At 54.4% G+C, this 21,554-nt stretch overlaps 6 protein-coding genes across 6 annotated transcripts; 4 read left to right on the top strand and 2 right to left on the bottom strand.

Moving 5' to 3' along the window:
• Nucleotides 1-1,449: 1,449 nt before the first annotated feature.
• J4E85_005163 (uncharacterized protein) lies at nt 1,450-4,169 on the top strand (the record flags this gene model as incomplete). The annotated part of the gene is made up of 3 exons (XM_051469413.1): nt 1,450-1,861; nt 1,910-3,994; nt 4,057-4,169. 3 exons carry the CDS (start codon nt 1,450-1,452, stop codon nt 4,167-4,169), a joined length of 2,610 nt encoding a protein of 869 aa, XP_051326244.1.
• A 1,534-nt stretch (nt 4,170-5,703) lies between these two features.
• J4E85_005162 (uncharacterized protein) lies at nt 5,704-8,563 on the bottom strand (the record flags this gene model as incomplete). Its single annotated transcript, XM_051469412.1, has 2 exons — nt 5,704-8,189; nt 8,266-8,563. The coding sequence occupies 2 exons, from the start codon at nt 8,561-8,563 to the stop codon at nt 5,704-5,706; spliced, it is 2,784 nt and encodes a 927-aa protein (XP_051326243.1).
• Nucleotides 8,564-11,493: 2,930 nt separating this feature from the next.
• J4E85_005161 (uncharacterized protein) lies at nt 11,494-12,260 on the top strand (the record flags this gene model as incomplete). The annotated part of the gene is made up of 2 exons (XM_051469411.1): nt 11,494-11,930; nt 11,978-12,260. 2 exons carry the CDS (start codon nt 11,494-11,496, stop codon nt 12,258-12,260), a joined length of 720 nt encoding a protein of 239 aa, XP_051326242.1.
• Nucleotides 12,261-12,968: 708 nt separating this feature from the next.
• Nucleotides 12,969-17,648, top strand: J4E85_005160 (uncharacterized protein; the record flags this gene model as incomplete). The annotated part of the gene is made up of 2 exons (XM_051469410.1): nt 12,969-13,247; nt 13,296-17,648. The coding sequence occupies 2 exons, from the start codon at nt 12,969-12,971 to the stop codon at nt 17,646-17,648; spliced, it is 4,632 nt and encodes a 1,543-aa protein (XP_051326241.1).
• A 549-nt stretch (nt 17,649-18,197) lies between these two features.
• Nucleotides 18,198-19,295, bottom strand: J4E85_005159 (uncharacterized protein; the record flags this gene model as incomplete). The annotated part of the gene is made up of 1 exon (XM_051469409.1): nt 18,198-19,295. The coding sequence occupies one exon, from the start codon at nt 19,293-19,295 to the stop codon at nt 18,198-18,200; it is 1,098 nt and encodes a 365-aa protein (XP_051326240.1).
• A 722-nt stretch (nt 19,296-20,017) lies between these two features.
• Nucleotides 20,018-20,929, top strand: J4E85_005158 (uncharacterized protein; the record flags this gene model as incomplete). Its single annotated transcript, XM_051469408.1, has 2 exons — nt 20,018-20,222; nt 20,280-20,929. The coding sequence occupies 2 exons, from the start codon at nt 20,018-20,020 to the stop codon at nt 20,927-20,929; spliced, it is 855 nt and encodes a 284-aa protein (XP_051326239.1).
• Between the last annotated feature and the right edge of the window lie 625 nt (nt 20,930-21,554).

The following is a 21,554-nucleotide window of genomic DNA, read 5'->3' as shown; positions in this document are numbered from 1 at the left end:
CCGAGGGTTTCCTGGGTTGAGCGCTTTTCAAGCGCCTTGTTGATTGTCTCGAACAGAATAAGTGAAGCAGCAGCCACCCGGCAAGTGGCGCCGGTTGCACACCGCGGTCGCTCGAACTCACTGTGGGATCCGAGCAAGGTGCACAATTAGTCGGAAGGTCAGATTGAACGTAACGACGATAAGAATCAAACTGCGCCACAGTAGGCGCGGTGGTGCTGTCTCGTGGCCAAACCCGGCTGTACGAAAATCGTGCTCCTCACAGTGCTGCGCCCTAGGCTGGAGTGGGCATAGTGTCTGCCCAGGTCGATTGGAGGCAGGACACGATGGCGCCTGCCAGGTCTACGAGCGCGCGCAAAGCAGCAAACCTGAACGATGATCAAAGACGTTCTTCGTGCCAGCTCTGGCTTCACACTGCTGCCACCCCTCCGTCTTTCACATAGCGCACTTCTGCCAGAGACGCAAGCCAACGACGTCGAGCGACACATGACGCGCGACAGCCGCCACATGATCCGGCTTACCTTACCGTCCGCCACTGTGCGCTGGCATTCGACAAGCCCTCTTACACAGAACGCTCACATCCCATGGATGCGCGCAACCGGGTGGAAACAACGGTATGACCTATTGCCGGACGGAAACGATTGGGTTGCGCGCCCGCACATATGTCACTGCCCGCAGCATGAGCTGGCAGCTCGTCTACCGGTCAACATCGCAGAGCCGCACTAGATCGTAATTTGCAGTTGCTCAACCAGCCGTCCCCTTCAGTGCGACCTTCATTCGTCCCCCCAAGGCTGCATTTGATGAGGTATGGCTTAGCGAACAAGGCGCAGGCTGTGCATTGCATAAGTCATGCCTGAGGCACATCGAGGCGGCTGGGGACGACTCCATGTGTTTCAGGACATGGCTCCCGCGACGAGCAAAAATCGCGACCAAAACGTGCAAAATGGGACGCGACCAGCCACTTTGGCGACAGAATCTCGACCTCAAACCATCGGTGATTTGCAGCGCAGCGCGAAGGCAGCGCGAATGTTGGTTGTGGTTTGGTGCGATCTAAAAGCTGTGCGGATGCATGCAGCTAACCCAATAGCTTGCATTTGCCGGTTGTCCTTCACCGGTCCTCGCGGGGCAGCGTAAGATGGGCGGGAATGCCACCAGACTAATCGCCATCTGAACTTCTGACAATCAGCCGCTCTGAGACAGATTCTTCTTGCGCGTCCTCCTCGAGTAGTGTTGGACGTCCCCCATTCTGGTCAGACCCTTCGCGCGTGCCGTTCCCTGTTGCGCATCGCTGTTCTGCCCGGGTACGAGCCGTTGTCTTCCCGTCTTCACCATCTCCAGTCCGTGGCTCGAGCGCTGGGTCATCATCCCACAACAGGATTCTCATAGCCGTCTGATGCGCAAGGTCTAGGAAGACCCTAACTTCTGTCTGGCCCCGGCCGCCACTTGCGCATCATGTCGACATACTCACAGCACTACCAGACCTACCAGGACCAGCCGCTTTTCATCGATCCGCATGCATTTGTCTATGGTCAATATGACAGCCGGCGCTCGAAAACACCAACAGATTCCCTGATCAACCATACTGGACTCTCGCCTGGCCCGCTTGCGACCCCACCGCCTGTGAGCCGCGGTCTGCCGCAACAACCGGAACTGCCCCAAGACCAGCCACCCGAGTATATGCAATGGGAGATTGACAGCTCTTCGACCTCTCCCACGTCTGTAAGGACGCCAGAAGGCTCATCATTTGAGGGAGACATGATCGATTACACGCCTAACTACCACCATAACGGCAATACCATGTCATCCCACGGCTCACACCACTCCATACCCGGGGTGGATTCTGGCATGTTGTTCAGCGATCAAGGTTTGTCATCTTGACATAGCTCAGCCATATCCGCTGACACCCGCATAGCAGTCCAGGCGGCGTTTAACGCTACAATGGCTGAGACGCAGCGGTATCAACAGCAGTATACTATGCAGACCCAACCATCGCACCACGTAGCACCGGCACATCCTCAAACCAACATGTACAATCAGAACTACACTACCCAGCCACCTCGCCATGACCCTTGGAATGGACAAGCACCTTCGCGGTCCTCAATGGTCCCTCGATCCGGCCATGTCGTTTTCGACCCTGCGAGCGATCCTATCAATTACTCGGACTATCTGGTGGATGTGGACTCGTGGGCAGCGCAATATACAGATCCTTCCTCCCTGATCTCACCTAGCGAACCCACGACATCATTCCAAGGTGAACTATACTTCACCCAAGGCCAAAATCTTCCTCATCGTCCGTTCGACCATGTGCCAAGAACACAACTTCCGACTCATCAGTCCATAGAGATGCAGTTCACGCGCGCATCACCACCACCCGATCAGCAAAACTTTGTCAACTACAACGCATCATCTAGTCTCTTCACGGATACTTACATCACCAGCAACCAATTTCCCGCCCCACCATCGACGGCCTCATCGACGGGCTACCACCCAAGGTCTCCGTATCAGCCAGAAGTTAGCCCTTCCGCACCCAGTCCGGGGAGCTCCGATGGCGTATACTCATCTTATCAACATTCAGACTCTGAGATGATCTTCGACCAGTATCAGACACAGCAATACACCCATCTGCAACAACTGCCGCAGCTACAGCAACCACACCAACCTTCTATCAAGATGGACTTTTCCACAGTCAGCGCTGTACCTGAACTGAGTTTCGATGCATCTCCTGAGCCAGAGTCATCGCAGAGTGCAGCACAGAAAGCACTGGCAGCAAAGTCTGGTGGCAGAGCGTTGGGCACTCATCTCGAGCCGACTGTTGCCAAAGCAGCGCATGATATGCGTAAGATTGTGGCATGCTGGCATTGTGTTTTGCAGAGGGACAAGTGTGGGCCGGGCGATATCTGCGAGCGTTGCTTCAAGCGATCTCAGCGACCGAATGCTGATTGCGGCCTTGGATGTAATCGGCTGAAGCTCATCGATTTGTCGCCATACTTCCTTCCTTCTCTGGTTACGCAAATGCATGAGGACGCAAACCTCACGCATTTTGTGACTCAGTACATCCAACAATGGGGAAGTGTCGAATTAACCGTCATGATGACATGCGGCCAAGACAACATGCCTCGGATGCCAGTGAAGGTGTACGAGTTCATCCCTCGTGGCGACGCGTTGCTAGTGCAAATCCAGTACAAGACAGATCCTGTCACACACACGAGAGTCGCTATCCAGAAGCAAAGCCCAGCACTAGGCATGGTGCACATCAACCACAACGAAGAGAAGAAGTACGACAGGTATATCACCGAGATCGTCGACCATCACCTCGACGCCTTTGGCGAGCTTTGCTGGATGGAAGATGACAATGACTTCCAACAGAAGCTCTTCAAGCTGATGACGCGCGTGAAGCCAAAGTCGGACGACGAGGCAAAGCTACTCCGTGAAATCTTCCGCCTTATCGTGGTCACGTTCATCATGTCACACACACTCACCATCGCCGAGGAAACGAAAGCCGCAACACTGTCACGCATGCACTCGTACAGCGGTCACAACTCTTACGTCGAGAACTACACATCGCCGCGCATGACCAACCGACAGCTCAAATACTTCTTCTCTCGTCTGCAACGCTCAATTCAGACTACTGTTCTGAACAAGCTTCAGCAAATCTTCAAATCTTCCAAGGGCTGCGATAAATGGCTTGCCGCTTTTGTCGCGGTGCTAGGTATGTGCATGGCGCTTGAAGACCAGCAAAAGACCATTCACCTAGTCATGTCTACCAAGGCTACTACAGAGCGCTTAGACCTGAGAGACGCGCAGAGCCAGGCGGATATCGCGTGTCGTGAGATTGATCAGCGGATGCACTTCGTGCAGCAGATATTCCGATGGAAGTACAACCGCAAGCATAACCCAATGCGCGACGCAGATCACGACTGGGAAAAGGAGGTGGGCTTCGGAGATGCGAGCAGTGTTAACTTCGTGAGACAAGTTGCGCAGTTGGTCAAGGAGAACAGTAAGTCGATACCATCGCATTACTTGGATGTTGCGAGAGAGGCCTTGCTAATGACAATCCAGTCGATTTCCTGCAACAACGGCAGCAGGTCAGCATCTCAGCCGACAACCAGACGAAATATACGTCACGTCTTGTGGGACAGTTCTTGCTTTCCTTCTGGCTTCCTAGCGTGTAGAGTGCTTTGGCTGATCAAAGCTTGAAACACCATCATAAGTCCGCCACCGAGCAACGCCCTCGTCTGCAGCATTCGCATGAGCCTGTCGCTCCGACGCTCTATTCACGACATAATGTATAACGATCGTTTCCCTCATTCTCTATTCCAGCGTTAGAGTCTTTGCATTTAGGCCACGCTGGCCAGCTATTTCACGCAACAAAAAATACGTTGAAGGGTCAGTTGTTCAGTAACAATCTCGATCTACGACTTCATGATCTTCATTCACATTCTTGGCTTTGCGAAACATTAGCCACTTATTTTTATACCCTTTGGTTTCGTCACGGATGTCTTATTCCATTCTTGTTTGGAGATGCGATGGCTTCATCCCTCTAAAGTAGAACGATGCGTTATTTAGTCTAATGGGATTCCTCGCTTGTATCAATCTTGTTGACGATCAGCGTGCATGATGTGAGGGGCATGGATGTGAGTTTTCCGTAAGCACCACACGGCAAGGCGAGGCAAGGCGAGGCAAAGTCTAGAGGGAACACCCTCGTTGAGCATACCCCATTTCGTGATCACGGACAAGGTTAACCCATATGTCCCTGTGCCGACTCCCGACCGGGTGAGAGTCAATTAAGGTTTGCGCATCATCCGCAGCTGATTTCCCCACTAAGCATCTTAGTACTTTGGACGACGACCCGCGACGGATGTGGCGCAAATGCGATCGCCGATTGAGTTCTGCCTACGTTTCTAGGCCTATACTAAGATAACGCATTCTGGTACTTGTGTGTAGTCACGAGCTCAAAAGCTTTTAGTCTATCAAGCCTCAACTCCCGCGTTTGGGACTAATGATAAGGTTTCGTGTGTACCGAGGGCCTGGAATGTGGGTACAGAGATGAGGGTGTGAGCAAGGCGAGTGTGGCGGACTAAAGGATTTTGTTCAATGCAGGGCAATGAGTTCAGACTAGGGCTGCCTGAGTGAGGAGGTATTCGGACCGAAGCGTGATTTTGATTATGATATGGTGTGTAGAAGAGGGGTATTGAGTGGGTGAACGCAATAGTTGGAAAGGTCGATGTGAGTATCAAGAAGGAAAAATGATCATGTGGATGTAAAGTATGTATAAGTGTATTGAGACGAATGATACACAAAAGCGCAGCTCCAGTAAACAAGAAGATTACTACCGATTGAGTAGTCAAGTGCGCTCCGTGTCGTATAAAACCAAAGAAAAGGATGCTAAATGACAGGTGGTATACCGAGAACGCCAATGCAACCATGCCCAAGCCTCCCAACCAGCATTACTTCCATGACGAGAAAGAAAAGGCAAGTAATAATACGGACCCTTCCGTTATGCGTGTAACAGCTCACTAGAAGCTTGACTGCAATCGTCCGGAACGTCGTCGTCGTCATCACTACTCTTCAGATCTCCTTTCTCAAGCTCGATGCTCATCCAGCGCCAGTCAGAGATTGAGAAACTCTTCTTGTTACTATTGCGGCTAGTCAGCTCTCTTCCTGCCGCAAAGTAACAAGAGGGAGAAAGCAGTGGTGGATTACCTACTACCTGGCCTTTGAGACGTTGGCCTTCGGACTGCTGGACGCATTCGGGAAGAGGAGCGCAAGGCCCTCTTCCCAGCCCCTCTCAGTGACAATGTCAATAACGGCGCGGCCGGATTCGTCGAGTAGTTGAAGGTCGACGGTGCCACCCATGTCGATCAGAAGCTTGAGGATCTCAGCATCGCCGTTCTCGACGGCTTGCAGAATAGCATTCCAGCCGCGGTGCATCTTGTTGATGTCCGCGCCGCGTGTGAGCAACATCTGGATGATCTCTGTGTCGCCTGAGTAGCGGCGGAGGGCTTTGACAATGGGCAAGTGCTCGCCAGGGGCGTTGGGGTCGGCATTCGCGACGTCGAGAAGGTAGCGAACAATGACCTTGCGTTCTTCGCGAATGGCCGTTGTGAGTGGAGAGAAGACACCGCAGTTCTTGTCTTCGACGCTAACGCCTGCTGCGAGGAGAAGCTTGATGCTTTCGAGTTGATTGGCTACAACAGCCATCTCGACGACACCACGGAAGGCACGTGGGTTGGGGGTTGCGGCAAGGAGTTTCTTGAGAATGGTGGGGCGCTTGACAGCCATGCATAGAGGCCAATCCTTGCCACGGATGGCTGGGTCTGCGCCGCGAGAGAGAAGGATATCGACAAGCTCGCCGTGATCGTCGTTGATGGCAGTGGTAAGCGGTGTGCATCCGTCCGGTGTGCGGTCGTTGGGGTTGACACCCTGATCGAGCAGGTAAATCATCGCGTCCTTGTCGTTAAACTTGACAGCCGTTTCGATAATACCCTTGGGCTTGTTAAGGTCTGCGCCAGCGGCAACCAGTTGCGGGAGGAAATGCGTGCGCTTGTGTGTGATACACTTGAAGGCCGGGTACTCCGCAGCGTTGAAGTTGGGGTCTGCGCCATGCTCTAGCAGATAAGTGACGATCTCCGGGCTGTTGTCACGAATAGCTGAGCAGAGTGGTGTGTAGACTCCGTCTTTCCGCAGGTTGGGTGATACACCAGCTTCCATGAGGATCTTGATGGAATCCAGCTTCTTAAGACTAGAAGCCAATTCCATGACACCTGGTGTCTTCTTGGTGTCAGCACCGCGAGAAAGCAGCAGCTGAAGAGCTTTTGGCTTGTAGGTGGATGGCCAGAGCGGGTGCTTAGGGCCCGGAAGGTTGGGATTCGCTCCGTGGTCGAGCAACACAGTCATGAGATCTACACGGTTCGCCTGAATAGCCTGGAAGAGGGCCGTTGTACCCTCTCCATTCTTTGCGTTGGCATCGCCATCCGCGCTCAGGAGCATTTCAACACACTTGGGCGAAGTGGTCTTGTTCATGGCTGATACGAGTGCCGTAGAACCATTTTCCATGATGAAGCCAGCATCGCCGCCATTGGCGAGATACAATTGAACGAGATCAATAGAGTTCTGAGACGCAGCCAGCGCTAGGGGTGATTCGGAATCGGGGCCGGCGGACAGGTTAGGATCAGCGCCATGCTTTAGCAGTGTCTTCGCACATTCAAGACATTGGGCACGAGTGGCGGCGAACAAGGGAGTGACACCTTCGCGGTCGAAACCGTTCGCATCCGCACCATATCGTAGAAGTAGCGTGATGCTCTCCACGTCTTGATTTTGGGCAGCGACGCGAAGCATTGCTGACTCCATGTGAGGTTCTGCTTTAGCACCGCCGTCAAGGAGCTGCTCGAGCATCCGGTGCCTCCTCTGTTCGACAGCGTTGAAGAGTGCTGCCTTGCCACCAACATTCTTGGAGCCCCCACTTTGGCGTGGCGCCCAGTGCGGCGATGTGATGGCAGAATCCACTTTGGATGAAGAGTGATGATCGTCCATGTAGCGCTCGCTGACATTGAGACTGTGCAACTTCTCTTCCATGGTGGGCGACCGGGTAGAGGAGTGAGATGCGACATCCTCGTACACCGGATCCTCGTGATACCGAACATTCTGATGGTACATTGTGTCCCTGGTTGATTCACTGGAACGAGCGCTGGCTGGTGCGCGCCAGTTCTTGTGAAGATCAACGATTCCTGGCGAGAGGCCAGTGTCCTCGTGCCTGAAATTTGAACTATGACTGTCATACGAGTGTCCTTCCTCGTGGCGAAGTTCGTTCAGTGACGGTCTGTCCATACGGTGTGAAGGATGTGAAGGTGGTAAGAGGGGGTGGTCTCCATGATTGCTCGGAGCTTTTGTAGGTGGTGTCGGTGGAAGATCGGATGTCGGCGCTGGGTGTAGAGGTGGAAGGCTGGAAGCTTTGCTTGGGTTCAGTCGCTCCAACGCGGCAATCAGTCCGGCATATCCAATGCCCATGGAAGCATCGGCTCGCGCGTCGCCTAGTGTCCACCTGAACATAGCAGAGCTGACTTTGAGGGAGTCACGACTTCGTGACAGTGTGTGGCGCATTTTCTCGACATCTGTGTCGGCGAACATCATTCGGAACTTCATGCCAAAGCCGCCTTTGTGGTTCTCCTTGTCGACAACTGTAGCAAGGAATGCTGTCAGCAACAGTCCGCAACAACCATGCAAGGGAGGGTAATAGAAGCAGACAATCCAAGATTTGGGGAAACGTACACTTGTTGACCATTTGGGCCAAAACAGAGAACTCTTCGTTGACTTGGCGGACCCTTCTGTCAAGTTCTTGAGATACCTCGACGGGAAATCCACTTCGTGTTTTCGAAGCTTCCGTGACACCGGCCTCAATGGACCATAACACCTGACAGAGTTCGATGAACTCTCTGGCAAGTGGCTCAAAGCCATGAATAGGTGTCTTTGCTGTGCTCAGGTATTCGAGCATGCGGATTGCGATGGTGTTTCCCTGTGCGTTGACCCGCTTGCACAGATCAACCGATGTCTCTTTTGCTGGAGCCATGACAAAGATGGTAACAATGAACGAATGCTGGGGGAATCAAAGAGACCAACGAGCGGGTCAACGAGGCTTCTTTACAGTGCACTCGAGAGCCCTGACTAGAGACTATCTGTGGCCCGCTCCAAATACCGTGGTAAGCCAGGCCGTCCGTCTGCTCTAGCCCGCATGAGCATCGAGTCAAGGAGGCGCGACCAGGCGAATCGCGTCGCGTCATAGCTCTAAGGTTGTAATGGGCGCTCGAAAGGCCCGGAATAAGGTTTAGGTTCTCGCCTTCGCCGGGCTTAGTGCCAAGAGCTGTATGGCAGCGCCCCAGGTTGTTCTAGGGATATCCTAGATGACACCTGCCATTCCACGTGAAAGTGTGCGTGCATAGGGGGAAAACATACGGTCGGTGCTGTGGGCCGAAACCTATCTCCGGGAAACTGTTGTACGCTACACAGTTTAGCAAGACATAGCACCGATGAATATCATTTTGATTGCCGGCAGCTTCCTTTTAGCTGATCATTGTGACTGCAGCGTGCAGATTGTGCCTGCTGGCACAGCTGCATGCCACACTACTGCTAGCCGAGCATCGTGCGGGTTGATCTTTCTCGGGTATCTAGTCCATACTTGGATAGCTGCCTCGTGCTGCTTGCATGCATGTATGATCTAAGCGTTGGCTATGCGAGGAGCGGTATCTCCCCCAACTGACTCCAAAATTGGTATGCGTGTGAACGTCTCGACAGCCCAGATAGTGCACGAAACAGAATCTGCCCAAACCACGCGGATGCTAGATGCAAAGTCATCTCGTATCAGCCGCCAGTGTTCAGCCCAAAGAACGAGCCGTGCATGGGTACGTTCGGCGTTGCATGAACAAGGCGCCGAACGTAACGGGAAAAGCAAAAGAGCATTCGCCTACCAGCCACATATTCGTAATTGCCATCTGGGGTCCATCGGTCATGTCTTTCCGGGCTATCTAGCTCCACCTGCGATAACCCTGCGCGCAGTGTACGTACGCAGACTGCCTTTAGGCCGCACGGCCCGAGACACATCATTTGAGTGGGTGGTACGCCGTTCCGCTAGAGGTGAAGTTCGGGGCATCCAAAGCTCGTTGCCCCATGAAGAGAGGCGTCTCGCTGCGCCAGGGATTGCCAGAAGGGTCGCCGAAGCTTCGTTGAAACCTCGTCTACCCCTGGCTTCGGAATCGTATTGCTAGCTGTGCCGCACAAGATCGATCTAGGGCTGGTGCCACCAACAGCCGCAGCGAGACCTGATCTCTTCGGACATGCCTCCGCCATACTCGAAAATTCCGTCTGGACAAATGACAAGTGACAAAACTGAACAATACAGGAGTGGGGCTAACTCCCTCCATCCACAAGGGTAGCGGAAAGTCTAGCCAACTATTGAGCGCGTGGGAGCCGTAAAGATGTCTTTCGTGGACGTCCGCTATGATTGGTCCCCGACTAAGTTTCGCAATGATGCAAGATACAAAAGGGCAAAGACTGGCTCACTAGTACCAGATTTTCAGCCAAGCACGTTGCGAGCTCTTGCCGAGGATGATGACTTCCGGCAGCTTGCTGATCAAGAGGCTCTTAGCGAGCCGCGTCTGTACCCAGCCCAAGGTCTCTCGACGTTTCAGGCCGTTTTGAAATGAGGCGTTGACAGTGGCTCGGAATATGAGCGTTGCGATGATCTTCATGGAATTGCAAACCTTGGGCGTCTGCAGTCATGCAAATCCTCCGCAATTACTCATCTCAGGCTCAGATCCTAGGTACGCCTAACACGACGCTAGCACGTGCCGCGACCGCGCTATTGGTAGAACGCCCAGTACCTGCGAGGGGAGGATTCTGGGCCGTTCTTGCGCACTTCGCCGTTTTTGCTAGTGACCTTGGACTTTGTCGAGTGTACAATGTTCTCGCCGATGTGCGGTCTGGTACTCTTTCCATGAGACGCCAACTTGGGCGAAATGCATTCGCGAAGGATTTTGTCTCTGTCAGAACACGTTCTTTTGTAGAAGGACAAGCGTAGCATGGGGCGGCACGGCTATGCAAGATCGGAGATGAAGTTCTGAGGAAGGGTTGAGCATGACGACTAGAGGTGAGTCAGTTGGCATCGGAAGCACGGAGTGCTCCCACTTGGCGAGTATGTCGTAAGGTAGCGACCGCGTCGGCACCACAAACAGAATGGCTAAGGCTTGTCATTCTGCAGTGCGTGCAATCGGTTCCTGGTAGTCGGGTGTAGCTCTTGCAGCATCCTCGTGATAGTCCACAACTTCCACACGTATTCCTTCAGCCCGCAGGAGGAAGCAAAAGAGTACTCCTTTGACTCGAAACGCGGTCCGGGCTGGTGCTTGAGCTTGTATTCTGGTATACGGCATGATTGCGATAGCTTTGATGTAGCCCGCGAGAGAAGATTGTGCATTGCAAAACCCAATACCAGATTCCTTGAGCTGACGAAGGGTGGGCCTAAGTCCGCTCAATCAGGGTATGCATGTTTGGATTCCTGGAACTGCTCGATGCTAGTACTTGGATTGAACGGCTGACCAGTGCGCTGAGTACGATCGATCTGATGCGCGATGTGCTCAATGTGAACATCCCTTCACGATGCGTCAGGATGATAGGCGAGGATATATGTGGCGCCCTGTGGGATCGAATGAGCCAGGATCCCGAGGTCTGGTACGCATCTCATCTCTCCACACTGCGCACTGCTTACCGAGATCGATCAGACGTGGCGTATTCGATATCTCAGGCAATGCATTGGGGACCTAGTGTATTTTCCGAGAGTTCAGCCTAATTGTGGCGTCGTTGGAAAAAACAGGCGTGGCTCAGGTGGTAGGAGCTGTACCCAGGTTCAACGAGATCATGTGATACTGGAGTCCGAGCCGAATGCCAAGCAGGCGCGCCTTTCTTCGAGCGCGCCAACACCCGCGACCACACCCTGCAAAGGCTTCCAATATGAGCGGACATCAGCTTCCAGTCGCGCCGGCTAGTGACGCGATGCCTACGGATCTCTCCACCTTCAATATCCCCGATCTCATCAAGACGTCACATAACGCGCGTTTGTACAACGAAGTGCAAAACCTCAAGAAGCTCATCAATGAGCTTGTAGACTACCAGCTCGCCCACCCAAAGAATACGAAGCCAGGTTCGCGCGAAGATATTGACAAGGAGAAGAAAGCCACACAAGACATAGAGAAGCGGGAGAAGTACATCCGCGCGCAACTGTCGATTGTCAAGACCTTGTACCGGCAGAGCGTGCTGAAAGTGCGCGAGGAAAAGTCGAAGACCTCCGATGACAGGGCAGTGAACGATGCGCTCATTCTGGGTCTCCACAACCTCAAGTATGAGGAGCAGTCGCTACGATCCGAGATCTCTGCTGCTGAAAACTACGAGTGCGTCTTCGCGTGGAAAACTGCGTCCATCGCTAACTATTGTATAGCCACAAATACATGAAGCTACCACTCATCCCCCGCGAGCAGTTCCTCGAGCAGTTCCCCGAGCACCAAGATTCGAATGAACACGACCTTATGACGGCGCGCATCGAGCACGAACACCAAGTCCGTCTCAAGCTCGAGGAAGCGCGGCAGGAGAAGCTGAAGCAGAAGCAAAAACTCATTGCGGAGGTTAAGAAGGGCAAGGACGATCTCACCAAGCTGGACACCATGGTCGAGAAGTTCATCGAGGCTGCAGAACCGATCAAGAAAGTGCTGGCTACGGAGTAAATACTTGCTACTGGATTTTCTTCTTGGACTTGATGCGATGCAGCACTGGAACTATGCTTATACTTGCACTTAGGGATGTCAACATCGTTGAGAAGGACGGGTTTGAAGCAAAGGCTCAAACATGGCAGCCTGCACCCATCCAGACTGGACTTGCAATGCCGTCTACGAGCGGAAATGCGGCGCCAAAGACTGCTCCCTTGTAGTCTACTACCACGCAAGCTCGCAAAGACGGACATGGCAGACCGAGATACACTACCCGGTTAGTTTGCTAAGGGTGCGCTCAGTTCGACTTGAGGGCCAGGCATGTCCTGTCCTGAGGAAGCAACGCAGTCGCTGCAACATCGCAGCTACAGTAGCGTGTGTCGGGAAAGGTCAGGGGAGCCAAAGTAGTCGATGCAGGAACAATGGGAGCTCGTAATAGTTTGACTAGTAACAGACACGGTACCATTAGCCGGTGCTGATTAGGTGGTCAATTTTGGCGCAAAGCCGAGCCTCTACATTCTCTCCTCGCGCCTTGTCATGTGTGTGCTCGAAGCAGACCCGTGTCTGGGGTAGGATTGAATGGTGGGACTGATGCCTGGTTGTGGGGACCCTGGTCTCCACCTGTCTTGGCGCGTCGGCGATTACGGATATCCGCCCACGCCCGTCTTCGCCCAGTCCCTCATTACACCACAACTTGTTCCCCGCACACGCGCCCACTCTGCCGCCATGGTTGTTGCTCTAGAGGGCAGTGCTGAGCTCCTCTGCGCATATCCGGTGCCTGCGAGCGGCCTCTCGAGATGCCGTGGGCCGCCATCACTGCCGGCGCAAGATGCCTCGGACTGCATACGTACTATGCAAGACTGGTTCAAAGCGCCTGCGCATACGGAGCAAGAGCCGTCGCCCAAGCGACGTAAAACTGGTGATGGCAGGGCTATCTCCGTGCCTTGGCGGGCGGACGCAGACGCAAAAGATAGTATCGTCTTGGCCAGAGTATCTATTGACTTGGTTAGTGGGCTGGCCAACATCTGTGATGCTGGACTGACCCGTATGCAGAACACGCCCATTCCTTCGCCAGACTTCATGGACACGACGGACGCCTCAGCCACACCGCAAGATTCCATACCTCTAGAACTCGAATCGTGCCACAGGGATCGGGCAAAAGAGACCCTGCAAATTAGACTCCGAAACGTGGTCGATAGAACGGGACTTGACCTGGCCGCCACAACCTCTTCCGCCTTCGCAGACTCGATCCTGCCCCACCTTCGGACCGTCACTACATTTGCTACTACGCGTCGAGGCAAGAACACCAAACCCGCGTCTCGAGCAGCTTTCTGTCGCTGTCAGCTGTACGCGCCCGGTGAGGGACGCAGTATACACAAATTGGTTGTCGAGATACGGTGGACCTTGGGCATGTCAGTGGTTGAGGACCTAGCCGTCACACACCATTATATGGCCGCGGATCTGAGTCTTCTCCGCGTCTACATGACTGACGAGTTTACAAGAGGCGACAAGAAATGGACTTTGTCTGATTTCTACACTTCGGTTCATGTGCCAGCAGCAGACATGGATGTCTCCCCACGCATCAAACAGAGTTTGCTCGAGACCAAGCTTCTACCTTTCCAAGAGAGGACCGTTGATTGGCTCTTGCGTCGAGAAGGCGTTGCATTCTCATCCTCTGGGCTGCTCGAGCCATTCGTCAACAGTTCGCCACCAGCATCGTTCAGGCAGACTCAAGACGCCCTGGGAACACCGTGCTATGTCAGCTATCTCCGAGGCTCTATTGTTACAAATATAGATGCAGCCAAGGACGACGCTCTGCGGTCACTGCGCGGCGGCATACTCGCCGAAGAGATGGGCTTAGGTAAAACAGTCGAGCTAATCGCACTCATATCCCATCACAAGCGAGACATCCCCAAAGGAAACGTCTACGACGTATACACTGAAGCTGAAGTTAAGCCCTCAGGTGCTACGTTGATCATCACTCCACCTTCGATCCTAGAACAGTGGATGAGCGAATTGCGCACTCACGCCCCTGATCTCAATGTTTGCCATTACAAGGGTCTCCCACCTCCGACTGCACAAAAGAGTGTCCATGCACCATCTACCATTGAGCATCTCCTGCAATACGACGTAGTGCTAACGACGTATCATGTGCTCTCGAAAGAGATTCATCACGCTGTACCTCCCCCGGAGCGCAGCTCTCGACGCCCCAAACGCCACGAGCGTCGCACTAGCCCTCTCGTCGGCATCTCCTGGTGGAGAGTCTGCCTAGACGAAGCGCAAATGGTGGAGCGTGGGGTCAGTCAGGCCGCCCAGGTAGCGCGGATCATTCCGCGGTGTAACGCCTGGGCAGTTTCCGGCACTCCTCTTCGCAAGGACGTCCAGGATCTACGTGGTCTTTTGATCTTCCTCAGATGTGACACATTTGTAAACCACGAGGCAATCTGGAATCGCCTCGACAAAGCGTCGTTCAAGAGCATTTTCAGCGAGATTGCCCTACGGCATACCAAGGACAGAGTTCGCGATGACCTTCAGATACCGCCTCAGAAACGCGTTGTCATTACAGTTCCTTTCACAACTATCGAGGAACAGAACTACAGCGAAATGATGCGTCAAATGTGTGATGCATGTTGGCTCACACCTGAAGGGCAGCCCTTGGAAGAAGGTCGCGACGAGACCCATCCCCAGGTTGTCGAGCGCATGCGGGAATGGCTGGTCAGGCTGCGCCAGACGTGTCTCCATGCGAACGTGGGTCGAAAGAATCAAAGAGCCTTGGGTGGAAAGAAGGCGGCTTTGCGCACCGTACACGAAGTTCTGGAGGTCATGATTGAGCAGAACGACACCAAATGGAAGTCAGAGGCTCGCGAAATGATTCTATGTCTGATCAAGATGGGTCACATTCATGCTTATTCCGAAGATCCAGTACACGCACTTGAGTACTACTACAAAGCCCGAGAAGAAGCAGAGACATATATCAAGATATGCAGAGGCGAGCTACGCGCGGAGCAGCAGAAGCTGGGCCGCGCATCTACAGCTGACCTTCGTGAGGCTGATGAAGAGCAAGATGTAGCTGCAGATAAGATGGGCCGTATCCCGATTCTGCGTAAATCGCTACGGTCATTTCTGGAGCTTCAGCATGCCGCTCAGTTCTTCAGCGCCACTTCGTTCCATCAGAGAAAAGAATTGCGAATGTACAACACGGACCCAGGATCGGATAGGTGGCGCGAGTGGGACGAGTCTGAGACATCCTACTACGAGGCGGCCAGGGCCATCCGCCATGAGCTGCTGGAGGGATCGAAGAGTAAAGCGCAGCAGCAAATGGCCAAAGTCAATACCAAAACGCCTCTCCAATTGCCTACGATCGCTGACCTCCCAGGTCTTGGGGGTATTGAAGCGCGAAAGATTCTCGACACGATGGACAACATCAGTGATTATTTGAATGAGCAAGCTCAGCAGATACACGCTTGGCGCACAAGAGTTATTGACATTCTTCTTACGCGCTTGGTTGATGACGAAGACGACAAAGAGTTGACAGGAGAAGAATACGATGACTCGCTCAAGGCTCAGGATGAGCTATACGTTTACATCATGGCTCTTCGAACACTTGTCGCAGACCGCAACGCTGCTGTAAACGGTCTACAGGACACTCTTGTCGAACACGAGCTTAGGGCTGCCGAAAAGCAAGCCCTGAGGAAAGACAACGACGAAGGCGATCGCGGTCACGCACCTCAACTTGTGCTTGAAGTTGTCAGGAGACGACGCGAACTGCAAGCGAAACTCCGGGCTGGATCTTTGAGGGGCGTTATCTCTAGTATTCGCTCCTTGATGACTACTCTGCAATGGAAAGCGAACAGTGGTGATGTCCGCGCTTCTTCCGAGCTCGAAATCCTTCAAACGCACATCACTAAGGTTCAGGCTATAGTCACAGAACAGGCAAAGGTTATCACTGAACTTGAGAAAGAGCAGGAACTGTATCGAGGCACCATGAACCAACGTCTAGAGTACTATCGGCAGTTTCAACATATCTCCGATACCGTCGCAAAGTACAAGGAGACGCTAGACAGCAGATTCGACCAGCGCGAGTTTGATAGAACCGACGACTTGCGAGAGAAACGCGAGAACAACGCCAATGGCTTCAAAACAAAGTGCACATATCTGAAGCATCTCCGGAGTGAAAATCTGAAGGAGACGACAGCCGAATGTATCATTTGTAGGGAAGACATTGAGATCGGAGTCTTGACGGCTTGCGGTCACAAGTACTGCAAAGAGTGCATCAATCAATGGTGGCAGGCACATCGGACCTGCCCAACCTGTAAGCAGAAGTTGGGCTCGTCTGACTTCAAGGATATTGTCTTCAAACCGACCGAAATCAGAGCGAAAGAAGAGATAGACGCAGCTGCCAGTCGGACGCATGCTTCTACGCCAGGCTCTTCGTCCACCACGTCCACCACGTCCATCTACTCTGACCTGTCTGACTCAACTATGAAAGAGATCAAGATGATCGACCTGGAAGGCTCATACGGCACCAAGGTAGATATGATCGCGCGTCATTTGATCTGGATCCGCAACAACGACCCTGGTGCGAAGTCCATCATCTTCTCCCAGTTTGGCGACTTCCTCGAAGTGCTCTACGAAGCGCTGAAAAAGTGGAAGATTGGTGCCAGCAGTATCACTGACAAGAACGGCATCCGGGAGTTCAAGCTAGATCCCAGTGTCGAGTGTTTGCTCCTGGATGCAAAAACCGATTCTTCAGGCCTAAGTCTTGTAAACGCTACCTACGTCTTCCTCTGCGAACCGCTCATCAACCCCGCAATCGAACTCCAAGCCATCAACCGCGTCCACCGAATCGGGCAAGAACGACCCACGACGGTTTTTATGTACCTTATCAGCAACACAGTCGAAGAAGCCATCTACGATATCTCTGTTGCCCGCCGCCTCGAGCATATCAGCAACAACACATTGTCGAAAACACCGATGCAGTCTAATCCCACTACTCCCGCTATCAAAGAACAGACACTGGACGCTGCGAACTCGGCTGAACTCCAAGCTGCGCCTGTCAAACAGCTCCTGCGCAAGAAGGGCGAAGGAGAGATTGTCAAGGAAGACGACTTGTGGCACTGTCTTTTTGGCAAGCAGCGGAAAGCGGCGAAACCTATGGTGGAGAGGGAGGTGGGCCGTGAACTAAGGGCGCAGGCAGCAGAGGCGAGGATCATGGGATCGCCAGATGCAGGTCCCCGTGGCGCGTCATTGACTGGACATTCGGGCACGTTGGGACAGGGTGCGGTTCAAACTTTACCAATCCTTGTAAACAATACGCCAACTTTTGATCTTCCCGCAGCTGCCCGATCGAGGCAAGAACGTTTGGCGCCATTGGCCCCCGATTATGTAGCACATCCCTTGAGGTAATCATGTCAGTGTTGCGATAGCGTGGTACTGGGTAGCTGTATTCATATACTCGAGGCGTACTTGATGAGATCTACACGAATGAAATACAAAGATGTATATATATTGGAAGGATGACAAAATGCACGTAGGCGTGCATGGGTCTTATACTCGCCGAATGATATGATCAGAACACAGCTCGTACATGTGTTGACACGAGTTACATCATAACGTTTGACAGTGATGGACGAACATTGGACTAGACATTCCACAGTGAAGCATGGCTGAAGATTGTAATGGTGGTTTTCATATTTGATCAGTAAGAGGAATAGCTCGTAGAGAGCGACTAAAGGCCTGCCTATGTGGTATCATGCTAGAAAGAGACACAAACGCCGGAACCAAATGCAAACGCAGATGCAGTGAGGATACCAGCCCAGGGTAAAGAAGGTCCGAAACGCCAGCGCTAACAAGAAAAGGGGAGTGACAGCAAAGAGGGGAAGAATATATGTACGAAGAGAAGAGAAAAAGCATCACATGACTGGACCGACCAATCGAAACAAGGTGTTGCAGCGCCTACACTCTAGGCGTCCTCCACTCCCTCACCTCCTGGCGCCCACCTTCATCAAACCCGGCCCGCTCCATGAGCTTCGTGAACGTAGTGTTCGCCGAGTCTGCCGTGAAGCGATTGTCGCGCCGCATACCAGGTGCCTGTGGAGGCGCCAGGAAACTCGGTGCTGGCATCAAGACATCAATGGTCTCTGAACTGCCGCTGCGCGCGACATTCGGACGCTGTTGCCCTTGCTGTGTGTTGAATGTCTGCGTGCTGGTACGGAGGGAACTCGAGCGCCGACTAGCAGAATGAATGCGTTTGGGCTTGGGAGGCGGGGTCTGGTACGGATCTGTGTAGTTCCCTGCGCGCACGGGAGGAGGGTGGAGAGGTGCAGGGTTTGCTGGGAGACCGCCCGTGAAGCCAAAATTCAGTTTGGGGGTGCGGTCCCACATGCTTTTTATCCTGGGGGTAAAGCCGTGGACGGGCGGGTTGGCGTTTGTTTCCTTCATGCCTTGGACGATTCGGTCGGTGGAGTTGGGGCTCGAATGCGCGGAGTGGCTGCCCCGGCGCATGAAGTCGGTCCGCGCGGCGTGCTGGGGGTCGTAGATTGGGTCGCTGATTTGGCGTGCTACATGGCCGAAGTCGCCGGAGTAGCGCTCTTTAGATTGTGACTCGCGCCTTTTCTTGATGATCCAGATCAGGGCGAGGGTGCTGAGGGCGCCGATGACTATGCCGGGGAAGAAGCCAGCTGCGAAGGACCGGCCGTCGAAGCCCTGCTTGGTTTGGACGGGTGCGGTGGCTGAGCAGTCGGAGGTTTGGGAGGCGGACGCCGGGCTGGTGGAGGAGGGTGTTGGGTTTGCGGTTGACGTTGGGGACGGCGATGACGATGGCGAGGTGTCTTTGGCGCACATAGTGCCCTGGCACGTGTAGCCCAACGAACAGCACTTGTCGCCGCATTTGGGCAGGTCAATACCGTCGGTCTCTGAGAGATGCATCTGGTTGTCGGGATGGAGCGTCGCGTTCAGCTGCGTGGTGTCGCAGGTGGTGGGCTGGATGTAGGCGCAGTCCGAGCCGGACGGACAGCAGATGACGGATTGTATGTCTCCGCCGTTGAGAGACATGCAGGTTGAGTCTTTGGGGCAGCAGAAAGAGGAAGGGAAGTCGGATCCGCACTGTTGGAGGCCTGCGCTCCCTCCACATGTTTCTGCTTGGCGAAGGAAGAGACTGGACGCGTGTGCCGTGGGGATGAGGGATAGGAAAAGGCAGGCGAGGGATATCCTCGAGAGCCTGGGAGAGGGTGTGACTGGAGCCATGGTGGTGGAGATGGAAGTGATGGCGGTATTAGGTTGAAGAGGTCGGGCCTGCGAACCTCAAGTGACTCGGAATGAAACAAAGAAATGAGAGAGCGATACGGAAGCAGAGTACGAACAACGGAACAGACAAAGACACGGCCTACCTTGGGCATATCTACCTGCACGAGCTAGACTCGAGGAGCCGCGAGTGACGTTCCTCACGGCGAGAGTGTTCTGAGAATAGAGGCAGCCGAGGCGCCGAGTGGACAAGAGGCACTGTATGGCGGGCGGAGGGTCTGGCTAGCAGCGTCTGGTGGCAGGTGACTGCCGTGCTTGTGTGGCTCTGCGTGGACAAGCAGGCGAGTGGGTGAAACGAGTGACGCGGGCGCTTGGAGCTCGGCGCGTCGTGATTGGGCGGGGGCTAGCGCGACGATGCAGAGGCCGGAAAAAGATGAGCAGCGAGCAACGGGCGGCCGACTCCAGTTCGCCCGCCGCCCGCAACGACAGCACACATGATGATTACACGCTGTCTGGCCCGCCGGCCGGGAGCCATGCAGTCTGCAGCCGGGGCCTCGAGGGTGTCGTGGAGACGGCCGCCGCCCGCCGCACGCAGCCTCTACACAGTGCCCCCGCTGGACAACCACGCCCAGCTCGAGCAGAACGGCATCCCGGGCGTGCTCTCGCCCACGGGCTTCCGCACCGCCTACACCGAGTACCAGGGCCACATCGTCGACGAGCTGAATGCATCCACCGCCGGTACGCCAGCGCCCCGCCGCGTCCAGGGCGCTGCCACAGGCTAACGTCGCTCTGCAGGTACGCCGTGGGAGAACCAGGAGGCCAAGGCCCTCGTCGTCGACTTCGCCCGCGACCCGACCAAGGCCTACGCCTTCAACATCGCCAGCATGGCCTTCAACAACCACTTCTTCTTCCGCGGCCTCAACACCAACCCCGACGTGCACGCCCAGCCGTCCAAAGACCTCCACGCCCACATCAACAAGCACTTCACCTCGCTCGACACCCTGCGCGACACCTTCCTCGCCACTGCCGAGTCCATGTTCGGCCCCGGCTTTGTCTGGCTCGTGCAGACCAACGACAACAGCCTGGGCGGCACTCTGCGCATCCTGCCCACCTACCTGGCCGGATCGCCTCTGTCGGGCGCCCACTACAGGCGCCAGTCCCACGACCTCAACACACACAACGCCGACTCGTACCAGAACATGAACAAGGTGGGCTCCTTCGGCGTGGCCGCGCAGCAGGACCAGAAGCCCAAGAAGCCGTTGGGCGGCGTCGATGTAGTGCCGCTGCTGTGCGTCAACACGTGGGAGCACGTCTGGCTGCACGACTACGGTGTCCGCGGGAAGAGGGCCTTCCTCGAGCAGTGGTGGGACAGGATTGACTGGGACTTTGTCGGCCAGAACACAACGCTGAAGAGCAAGAGCCCTCGATCTTTCATGGGCGCCTAGAAATTAGGCCTGTACACTGCATGTAGACATATATGTACAAGACATTTTGAAACTACGTCAAGGCATCTCTGCATGCATGGCGCCGGGCGTCGACTCGGGCATCTAACAACGTGCGACCTCGCCCACTCTGCCCGTGAAGAACATGTGTCTGTACTTGCTCACTGACTACCATGATTCAAACGCCCTCAGGCATCGCTGCAGCTGCATGCCATTCCGAACGCTGTCCAGGCCTCGTCTTCTCCCATTGCGGGCTATACGGGATACGGCGCGACATGTACTGGCCTGCAGCTCACCACTGCCAGTGGCCCAAACCGGCTCTGATCACCACCACGTCCTCAAATCTTCACCGGATCGTCTTCTCACACCACCAGATGCCGGCCTCTCAAGGCAGATTCAAAGTACACTTTCGCGATGCGCTTGTCCACTCTTCTCAGCCTGAGCCTCGGAAATCATCAGGTGGCCAACTCGCGCCCGTATAGCCGGCGTCATCCTGTGCCACACCGTTGGCGCGCCTCTAGTCAACTGTTGACGCGCAACACCTGAAGACGTCCGCGCATACTTCGGACTAGGCATGTGGACAGGTATACCGACAGCAAAGGCTGCCAACACGTAGTCGAGCTCCAGT

The sequence above is a fragment of the Alternaria conjuncta genome, assembly GCF_024043145.1.
Source record: "Alternaria conjuncta strain BMP 0040 chromosome Unknown scaffold_7, whole genome shotgun sequence".
NCBI lineage: Eukaryota > Fungi > Ascomycota > Dothideomycetes > Pleosporales > Pleosporaceae > Alternaria > Alternaria conjuncta.
The sequence above is the reverse complement of the archived record's forward strand: the minus strand, read 5'-3'. Positions and strand labels throughout refer to the sequence as shown.